The sequence below is a fragment of the Atta cephalotes genome, assembly GCF_000143395.1.
Source record: "Atta cephalotes unplaced genomic scaffold scaffold00006, whole genome shotgun sequence".
NCBI lineage: Eukaryota > Metazoa > Arthropoda > Insecta > Hymenoptera > Formicidae > Atta > Atta cephalotes.
In genome coordinates, this window is record NW_012130070.1 from 2237835 (window position 1) to 2250025 (window position 12191).

The 12191-nt window shown below is 29.1% G+C and overlaps 1 protein-coding gene across 1 annotated transcript in view; it reads right to left on the minus strand.

The window, feature by feature from the left end:
• The window catches only part of LOC105626815 (ADAMTS-like protein 3), a 171388-nt gene that overhangs the window by 156466 nt on the left and 2731 nt on the right, over positions 1-12191 (minus strand). Inside the window, exon 2 of the mRNA XM_012208108.1 lies at positions 9626-9952. Coding sequence (XP_012063498.1) covers positions 9626-9952 — 327 coding nt within the window. The remainder of the gene's footprint in view (positions 1-9625; positions 9953-12191) is intronic.

The following is a 12191-nucleotide window of genomic DNA, read 5'->3' on the forward strand; positions in this document are numbered from 1 at the left end:
TACTCGTACTACACACTACTACACTACTACACTACTACACACACACAACACACTACACACACACACACACACACACACACACACACACACACACACACACACACACACACACACACACACACACACACACACACACACACACATACACACACACACACATACGCGCGCGCGCGCGCGAGCGCGCACGTACGCACGCACGCACGCATGCATATTATATTTATACATAAAATCTTTCTAATATCGTTTTTTTTTTTTAACTGTTCTGATCTTTGATTAATATAAAATCAATTTTCATATTAAACATCGTTGATAATTTAATATAATTTGCATTTATGTTAATATGATTAATTTCAAATATAGCTTTTATGTGCATGTAAAAGTTATACTTCAATTTATTGTTTCAGGCAACGTTTCGGGATATTGCTCAGTTCAACACGCGACTCTTGATTAATTAATTGAGTAATTATTCGATCAAAATTACAGATCGGATTATTTCGATGTTCAAAACGCAGTGACCAAACTAATGGTGAATTTAATATGTAAATTCCCAAGCTACTAGGCAAATCGCGATTCATTGATTTAACAATGCAAACGAATAGTTAAATAGATTAATAAATTAAAATGTTATTTTGATTCAAATATCGTTACTCCGAACTATTTATACATTTCGGATGCATATTCATTTGTCTAAGCTATTAATCCGAATTATTCCATATTTGTACATAAAAAATGTAATAATACCCAATAGATTTTTTAATCTTGCATATTTTTTATTTGACAAAAATTTGCATTTTTAAAAACTGATTATTTTCTCAACATTTAACTAAAAAACTATCTTACATGAAAAATATAAGTAACATAAACTAGTCCCACAATGTGCCTCATTAGCGACTAAATTGCGGTTAAATTAATGAAATGTAAGTATCGCTATATTTCAATAATTAAGGCCTTTACGTGTTGATCGACCGACAATTTATAGTGACTGACAAGCGGCGCACTGTACCTATCGCTTAATGCCCCTCGCATCTAATATATTGCGGTCTGTACGTGACAGATCCATGGTTTCCGATAATGCCACGGTTAAGAATCGATAATTATCTATTTATTTAAATCAAGAAAGTTAAAGATTAGATCGCATTTAGCGACACTTTCACGAATAACGTTTAATTGCAGTTTTAATTATAATATACTTTTAATTATAATATACTTCTGAAATATAAAAAAATGGAAACATATATTAATAGAAAGTAATTTCTATAATTTCTATAATATAATTTAAACATCTGCTCACGCCTTATCACAATTATTATTTACTTACTTACTTATACTTTTAAATATTAAAGGAATAAATTTAAACCTTCTTTGAGTTAAAGCTCCTGTTTACTAATTACTATTACCATCTCATTACTATTTCAGATTGTAACGTTAGCAACAATAAAATACATAGTAAAAAATATTATATGTTAATAAAATTACAATGTTACTGAAAGAACTGTGCTTATAAAATATATCAAAAACTCTCCTTTTATTTCAACAATTAATAAATAAAACAATTAATAATTAATTAATTAATAATTATGTTGGAAATGAATTAAGCATGTCAAAAAACAAAATAAGCTGTACAGTCACAGTTATGACAAAATATCAAAATATCAAAGTAATAATATATAGAAATAAATATATGATTTAATTTCGAAACAAGAAGATAATTTTCATTTACATTTTATAAATTCATTCTATTCGATTGCAAAATGTTATTGTTTTATTAAAAAATATTTCTATTCAAATACATTTCATCATTTACAAGAATTTTTATTGTAGTTTTTCTCACTTCTGATATTATACTCTGAGATAATAGTGATAAAAGGAATTTTAAATAATATTTGTTATTTTACACTTTTATGTGTGTCAAAATGTATTATTTTATTATAAAACATGAGGTTAAAAAAATAGTCATATCTAATTACAATCCATTTCTGTGGCTAAATTACTTAGCTTCAAAGTAAATAATGTTTAATCATATACTTATTAAATAATAAACTAAATTTGAATAAAAAATATATTTTTAAGTTAAATTGTTTAAATTCAATATTTTAGTTAAATTAACGTAAAAAATTACTAATTATATTTGATCTCGGTAAAATGTAAATTAATTTTTATATATAATTTAGATTTTTAGATAACGTGATGAATAAAAAAGATGTCACAGACACAAAGCTCAATAATGGATAATTTTTTAGTTATGATCTATACTTAGGATGATTAGGTCTAATCTAGGTAAAAACTAGGATATTCCTGATTGAAAAGTAGTATAAAAGTAGAACACTCAAAATAGGACGTAAAAAATTTTAGTACAAAATGAGTATATAAGTATATTTGAATTTAAAAGTAGAAGAAAAAGAGTATATTTAAAAATCCTAAAAATAACAAAAACATATATTTAATATTAGTAAAAAAAATCGATTTTAATATAATATAATAATATTTTAATTTTCAAATATTTTATTACAGATGCATAATAATGATTAACTTACTATTTATTTCACATACGATAGACTTAATAGCTTCCGGTATTCTCGCTCTCTCTCAAAATGAATATCAAAAAGAGTACATTCTGAACACGTTGAATGCTCCGGTGGATGTTGGGATCATCAGATGCTTTAAAGGAAGAGTATCCAGCAAAAAAAGGTATCACTCTAAGTGTATCAAAGATGTAAAACTTGTGCTTTGTGAGCATTTTTAATTGATATACCTATATATCATAATTTAAAAACTTTAAATCATGTATATATAACATTTTTTTGTTCACCGCATTATAAGCTATAATGTGAAAACCAACTCACTTCACTGGAACTCAATTTTTCATATAATTATAGTGTGGGATCCTAAAAATGTGATTATAAAATATATACATTTGCATGCGTACATATACAGAGTGTCCCATTCTAATCGATCACCTCAAATATTTCTTGAACAGCATTTTAAGGAAAAATGTTTCAGACAAAAGTTTTAAGACTTTAAGGAGGACATAAGATGGTGCCATTGGTTTGATTTTGGGTGGCATCATCAAAGTCAGGATAAGGTTACTTTAAATTTTTTAAACGGAACTTCCCATTTTGTATTACGTATTCTTGTAATTTAGTCCCAAAACTTTTGTCTGAAACATTTTTCCTTAAAATGCACTGTTCAAGAGATATTTGAAGTGATTGAATAAAATGGGGCATCCTATATGTATATGCTTTCTTGTACATAATTTTTTTTACGATCAGATTCAATATGAATTAAATTATTTTAAATAATATAAATGATAACTGGAATATCATACAACGCTCGGTTATTACGGAATCGATTAGAATGTTCTCATGAATTTGATTGGGACAACATACCTTGTTTATTGTTAGATGAAGAACAAATATTGAATAAGAAACTCATTTCAGAAACGATTTTTATTAAACGACAAATTAATAGATTATTAAACAACAATTTAATAGATTAAATTTACAGAATGATACAGAATTATTGGATAAAGCATATGATAACATAATTATGTTTAAATGACGCCTTCAATATTTTCTATAATTTATATGTTTGTGCTGTCTTTTATTGTTGTCTCGTCAGATGAGATTCGACGCTTAACGCACTAACGTTTCGATATCATGTAAGTCACGAAAAACTTTTTGCTTGTGTTTTATTATATAATGACTCAATAAATTATAGTGTACCGGAAAATGCAATGACATTCGCCATTACTATGCTTAGCTGACTAATTTCTGTCAACATTTTATATGTGAGCGTTAATAAGGATCCGAAATTGAATCGAAACGTTTGCGATTGAAATTATGTTATTTTAAATAAACCGAACTTCACATTGACATCCTATGTTGGCTCGAATAGACACTATTTAATTGTATTGATAAATGATAAATAATATAATTATCAGCAAGAGTCTCATTCACTTGATTATTTTGATAGTAGTGAATAATATTTTTGGAAGAATATACGTTTATAATTTATGTTTTGATATGTGATGCCGTGTTTATGAAGTAGATGCTATATTCTCTTTTCCACATCATATTGTATTGTGATGGACATTTGAGAGCATTGGGATAAAGAATCGAGTATGGTTGGTTTTCAACGACGGATCAATGACGTGTCACAATAAGTGCAGAATAATGACGTCAAGGTCTCAGTTCCACTTGTCCATATGTGCGCAGGGGTGTGTTCTAAAACACTTGACTTTGTCAACTCTGAATATCTTTTATCTTTATTCAACATTCGGTGACCAATAAGAATAAAATAATACTCGAACAGAGTTGAATTTTGGAACGCAACCCTAAAAAGGTAAGATTCAAAAAGATGTGTGCGTGCATATGTGCGTGCGTGCATGCGTACGTGCATGTGTGCGTATAATTTCGAGCCTCGTTTATCATATTGATATTTTTTAATATCAATTCCATTGATATTAGACTATACCGAAAATACTGTTATTTAATTATAACTGATTCAATTGCAAATTAATATTTCGATATCAGGTTTTATATGAATATTATTCAATTTAATTGTTCTAGGGCTAGAAGAGTGCGCTAGATCTTTTAGGCTTATACTATTTATTATTTCAAATACTTAAAAATTAAACATTTCGATCATTTCAAAATGATCCTTTTCAATAGTTAACAACAAAATTATATCATTCAATCTTAAACAAAATTAATCAAATTGTCTTCGTTTTCATTATCCGTTGTAATATTAAATCAAATTGACGTAGATTAGAATTTCGAATCAAGAATCCAGTGTATTGACAAGATGTGCAACTATGTATAATCATATCATGTATAATAATATCATTATGGTCAGGAAATCAAGATTCTTGATTTCCTGATTCTTTGGAAATAAGAAAACTTAAAGTAAAGTATAGGGGAGATCGCGAGGTTAATAGACTCATTTTTCAGTTTCGAATTTTTATAAATGAAATTAAGAGACTTATAAAAAAAATAAATTCTATTAGGTGTAATAAAAAGAAATCCATTATTTTTCCATTCAATTTCATGCAAAAATAATGGATTTCTTTTTACTACACTTAATACATTAGTTACTACCATTCAATTTCATGCAAAAATAATGGATTTCTTTTTACTACACTTAATACATTAGTTACTACATTCATTTGACTACCCAATATTTTAATAATAAGGGGAAACTGATAACTAATAATTGAATAAATAACTGAAAAAAAAATACATTTTTCTAATGCATTCCATCTGATTCAACTAGACCCCTCCCGGGATCGGGATAGTTCAACTAAGATTATTAAAATAAAGATTAATGTATTTTAAGCTACATCTTAGGCTACATTAATAAAACTTTTATAAAAATATATTTTAAACACAAACATTTGCTTCGCAGAGCAAAAAACAATTTTTTGTAAAATTTGTTCATTTCGTGCAAAAACATGTCAAATGAGCCTAATTTTCAAGATTGTACAATTAAATTATAACATTTATCACTGAAGAAAATCTCTTTAAAAGAATAAAATTTTGAGTAAGTACTATAAGAGTCATTAAATGAGTCAGTTCCATGCTGTAGTTAGTCTACTATCTCTATCTGTTCATTTTTTAAAAACATTAACAATATATGACAAAGCCACATAAACAAAAAAAATCTGTTGAACTTTATTAGTAAGAACTATACTTATTATCTACGTAGAAATCAAATATCTCAGACATTCAGATACGATTTTGTAAAACAAAAAATTCAAGAATAAAAATATTTACTTAGGTGTACGATTTTTTAAAATTTTGGTATAATTTTTTATCATAGATGTGTTCGCAACAAAATGTTGCAGCAAACTTAGCGGCAGTCACTAAGATTGCTGCGTGCTCAGATACGTTTACGTGTATCTCGCATGTTTTATTTTTAATGTAGCTTCGATTATTCTACTTATCCCTATAATCAACTGATTCAGTTGATTATAGGGATAAGTAGGTCTCCCCTAATTTGGAATAATGAACATGTATGTGGTTACCTAAGGTGATGACAGTTAAGAAGGATAATTTGATCAATTGTTAAAGTATATATATAAAAATAGGCTACGAGTCACATATACACAACGAAATATATTTCACATGTATTCTATAAACTAAAACTAAATAATCGATCCTATGTAATCGATATAAACATGTATAATAAAGATATCTATAAAATTCACATGTATTACATGTATTACATGTAATACTTAATTTTAGTTTATAGAATACATGTAAAATATAAATATCTCGTTGTGTGATAGTCTATTTTTACAGGATGTCTGGAAATAATTGCCAAATGTTTCATGGGCAGATAGAGCGGACTAAATTGAGTCGAAAAGTCCTCTACCATTTTGTAAATTTCCTCAATAATTAATGAGATATTAATCCTTAAAGATAACCGAATACGCGCACTCGTCCGGCCTATTACTGCGAAGTATATGTCTACCGATCGCTTGGCGTGCGGGCCTTGGGAGCGGGGATAGCCTGGCAAGCGCGCCGTTCGAACTATGGAGACTTACGTTGCGGCGCAGGGTGCTCATCAGTAGGCGTATACATTTCACAGTAATATTCGGATTTAAGGATCTTTAAGGATTAATATCTCGTTAACTATTGGGGAAACTTACAAAATGATAAAGGACTTTTCGACTCAGTTTAGTCCTCTCTACTTGTTCATGAAATATTTCCGATTATTATTTCCAGATACCCTGTATATATTTTAAATTTTATTCTTATTGAGCCATTTCATCATCAATTTATATTTGATCAATTTTGTTTAAGACCGAATGTTATAATTTTGTTGTTAATTATTGAAATGATCGATGAAACATTTAATTTTTTAGTATTTGAAATAATAAATAATATTTAAGCATAAAAGATTCAGCGTAGTTTTTCTTGCTTTGAACAATATATTAAGTTGAATAATTCAATTGCGTTATACATTGTTATCAATTTTTCTACAAAATTCACGTTTTTTTTTTAAATTTCACAGAAATATACTGTTTTAAAAAGCATGTAATATGTATAAATTGTATAACACTCTTGAATTAAAGATGCACCTACACGTTTTCTGTTTATTATACAAGACGTATTATTGAATATATTAATAATGATATTACATTCTACGAGGGCTGTTTGATAAATACCCGTGTTAGAGAAGAAAACACTTTAAAAAAAAATTTTTTTTTTTATTTCTTTACATAATCTCCTTTCGATACATTTAGCCCAGCGATATTCCAACATTTTTATACCGTTTAAAAAATATTGATTGGTCGAACTCCTTAAAATAGGCCTCTGTTTCGGCGATGACTTCCTCATTTGATGCAAAGCGCTTTCCGCCAAGCCATTTTTTCATGTTTGGAAATAAATAGAAATCGCAGGATTCTCCAAATCTGGAGAATAAGGTGGATGAGACAACAATTCGTAGCGTAATTCGACCAGTTTTGCCATGGCGATTGTGGACGAATGAGCTGGTGCGTTATCATGGTGAAAGAGCACTTTTTTTTTCGCTAAATGAGGCCGTTTTTTCTTCAATTCAGCGTCGAATTGGTCCAATAAATCAGCATAGTACTGTCCCGTGATCCTTCCCTTCTCCAAATAGTTGGTGAAAATGATACCTCGCGAATCTCAAAAAACGGTGGCCATGATCTTTCCGGCCGATGGAACCGTTTTTGCCTTCTTTGGAGCAGATTCGCCGGATTTAGTCCACTGTTTAGATTGTTTTTTCGTTTCTGGTGTGTAATGGTGGATCCATGTTTCGTCAACAGTGACGAAACGTCACAGAAACTCTTTCGGATTGCGCTTAAACATGTCCAAACAGTGCTTTGAAGTTGTCATGCGATTCCGTTTTTGTTCCAGCAAACGCGGCACTCATCTCACCGATAGCTTTTTCATGCCCAATGTTTCGTGTAGGATATTTTGTATGCGTTTAGTTGAGATCTTTACAATGTTAGCAATCTCTCTGATCTTCACCCGGCAGTCTGCTAACACGATATCATGGATTTTGTTGACCATATCCTCCGTAGTCACCTCAATCGAACGACTTGGGCGCTCTTCATAAAAAATGTTCGGCCACGCTTAAATTCGTTGTACCAATATCTTATGGTAGTCATCGAAGTGTGTTGTCCTTATATACGGCATGCAACTTTTCTTTGATTTCTTCACACGTCTTCCAAAAACAGGAATCGAATCACAGATATTGCTCTTTCTCCATGATTGCAAACAAGCACACTCAAGCATCAATTGTATATATTATAAAAACTAAACTAACCGATACAGTTGTCTGAAATTTTTACTTGCGTCGTTCAAAAAATGGTGTTACACGATGGTATACAGATTTTTAGTCAGAAGCGCCCTCAGTCGTCAAACACGGGTACTTATCAAACAGTCCTCGTATATGTATATGTATACAAAAAAAAACAGTATATGTTTACAAAAGGTTATCTTAACAAATATGTTGTCAAGATCATTAATTTTTTAAGATGCTGATCTCTAAGATGTAACGATTTTTTAAGTAGGAACGTGGACCTCGCTTGGCGTGAAAAGTTATTACATAAGGAAGGGAGAGTGTAGAATAGTTCTTAACATTGTAGTTCTTGATAATTTGACTCTTAGAAACACATATCTCTTAATCCGTAAATTTAATTGTCTTAATTCGATTTCGGTTAATCAATCGACGATACATAGATACATTTTACAAAATATCTGCAAATTTTGTCAATAGATTACTAGATAGAAATACAGCCTTAGTATCATAAATATAAAGCACAGATTGACGTAAATGTTTTATATCTAACAAAAAGTAAATGAAAAAGTTTTAAAAATTAAAAAATAATATATATTTTTATAACAATTTTAATATTATTAGTTTTTCTTTGATTTTTATTATCGTCTTTTTTTCATGAAAATGCCATAAATTTAATATACTTTATAATTTATGGCTAAGATTGTACAATGAAATTTGCTAAGAGAATATTATGGCAAATTGACTATAATAAACTACCTTTTTGTAAATATTTTAATGATTCCTGATTTAAAATGATTTCATTTACATAATTACGAATGATAGATTCTATATTTCCGTTACCAATCTGCTGTCTGATTACGACGACAGACGTTTCTCTTCTAGCAGAACATGGCTTTAATGCGGACGCTGCAGTTGATGTCAATCTGCCGTAATATTGTTCGAATCCACTGCTAGTATTCTAGTAACATTTTGCTTGTTAGAAATTCTGAGAAAAGTATCGATTAACATTTAATTTAATATTAATGTTTGACAGAAATATTGTTTGATAGTTACATTCAATTTTTTATACGAAAACGTTTGTCAAAAATTGTAAAATACATCATGATCAACAAATAGTCTTTGCTCATATGCTACAACAATAAACGAAGTTTTCTAGAAAATAAGTTTGAATATTTTGAATCATCATAACTTTGCAATTTTGATATAGTAATTGATCATAGAGAAATAAAAATAGTTATATTTCTCTAAAATTTTATCTTTTTTTCCTTTATTTCCGTTGTTTTTCTGCAAGTACATAATGATATTTTTTAAAATTATGTTGTAGCAAGTGAGCGATTTAATATGAAATTTCACTCACCATGCATTCGCCGCTTATGCACACATCCGTGCCCTCCGCGTAACATTTTGTGCCATCCTCCACCTTATCCGCTAGTTCCACCACTATCGTTTCATCGCTGTCGAATAGCAGGCTATCTGTAGAATCGCGCAGCGTCTTCTCGCCCGATGGCACTTCCTCTCGCGACCGTCTAACGCTATTTTCGAGGGTTTGCTCGCCGCGGCAGATCAAAGCGCATGGCCTAGCCGGGTCGTAATGGGGATACCATTTGAGCAGTTGCCCGCTGTATGGCACATTGTTGAAGGCGGCGCATTGTACCGCACGAAAATCACTTGATTTCTCGCAGGGCTGAAATCACAGAAAAGAGAGAATCCGTTGTTAGGCACGGGCTCATTAAACGCTTCTACGACGTCGTTACGTTGCTACAAGTGCTTTCGAGAAACCCATCGCTTCACAGCAACGAGCGATCTAAATTTTTAACATCAGGACTACATTGTTCATGAAGATGCTATTCTCGTATTTCACAGATAATTTGATACTTCGATTTGGTAATTTGTATTTCTTCCAAGTAGTTCAACAATAAATCATCATTAGATCTGTTTTTTTATTTCTGATGCATTAGACTGCACACATTTAACATTTTCTCGTTTTTGTTAAATACCAAACATGTACCTATCTCATTGTAAATTTCAAAATATTAGTTCAGCCACAGAAAACAGACTTATTGTATAATTGTAAAGTTCCATTTGAACATGGTTACTGTTTCTCAACACAAATGATAATTCTTACGGATTTTTAGTTGATAGAAAAGAATATAAAATTTAAAAAATTTAGTTAAAAAAATTTACTTACAGATTTTGAAAAATTAAGTTTATTTTTTAAAAAACTAAAATTTAAATAATTTTAAAGTTTTTTTTATCAGAGTAATATATAAGAATCACTACTTGGAATTTTGAAAACAGAAATTTTGTAAATTTTATTATTTTAACATATCACTTACAATTCTACATAAATAATAAAAAAGAGAATTCATAGTATCTCATTTATTTTCATATATTGTTAAAAATATTGAATTATCTTATAGCTATATATTATGTAGCTAGTACGAATTCACTTTTATAAGATAAAAAATTCAAAGAAAAATTTTGAAAAATTATTTGATGAAGTTGTTTAAAAAGTACATATATTATTAATATATTATTATTAATATCATTATTTATAATTAAAAACTTTTCGAAATATATTTTACCAAGATATATATGCGTTCTGATTTGATAACTCGCAGAACACATACTTACTTCAGATTATAATTTTTAATATCCGAATATGTTCCTATCGAAATATTCTGCCAAATGCAATAGATGATTAAAGATTTTGTCCAGGGATAATTACTTCTGAATTTACTTGCAATACATCTCTGCTTCTCAATAGAAAGCGCCTCGTTTATGTATTAAAAATTAATATAATGTTCAATATTTAAATTTGTTAACACTTCTTTGTATTACACTGAAGATGAACTAAAAAGTGTGGTCAAAATGTCTGTAATTGTTGATAAAACAACAAAAATGCCTGTAATTGTTGATAAAACGCAAATTTTATACATTACTATCTATGTCGACTTATATTGTTTGCATCTTTGACTTACATATAAAAGCATATAAGAATAATAAAATAAGAGAAAAGGACAACAGAAGTCACGGAAATTGGTGCGCAAAAATACAAAATGAATTGCAAAATTGATTTAATACATAAAGCTGCCTCCATAATTCGCAAATGTTAACATAGAATAACGTGCGACGATCATCGCACGCAAGATATACACAGATGAAAATCAACTATTTTAAAATGTTGACATTTTAATTTATGTCAGGTTAAAGAAACTTACTATTTTTCTGATATTTTGCGTATCACAAAAATTTATAAAAAGGATGGCTCTTTGTTGAGCAAATACAAAATTAATTTCTACTATTCTTTGCTTTTCTGTCATTGATCAACGCAATCATCGCAACGTAGCAGTTAATGTGACAATTCAGTTCAGTCTACAGAGATCACTATGTAGATCGCTATTCGCAAAACGCAGATCTTTATTTTGTATCTGCGTTTGTGAACTACTTTTTGCGAATTATGTAGAAGTAGCTTTAAATTTTTATGTACTTACATGTTACGATTCATTTTAAGCTTTCTTCAGAACATAAAAAAATGTCTAATCGTAAAAATGTTAAAATTATTTCAAATTATATATATCGAACAAGTTATATTTCCACCGAATTAGAAGACCATATATAAAAAAAAGATCTAGGTGTGCTAGTAGTGTTCTTAGTCCAAATAAATTCTCGAAAACTTTTTATAGGAAAAAACGGTTTATATTGATTTTTTTTCCTTACTATACTTTTCTTTTAAGATAATTAAATTTTTTTGTTGTTTATATCAATAATTTCATTAAATTACTAATTTCTTTATTATATTTAAGAATTCTAATAAGTAAATCATTAATGAAATAAAGTTCTCTATTACGATCATTTATAAAATTTTTTTAGAATTTATGAATAAATTTCTTTCTCTCTCTTTCTCTTTCTCTCTCTCTCTC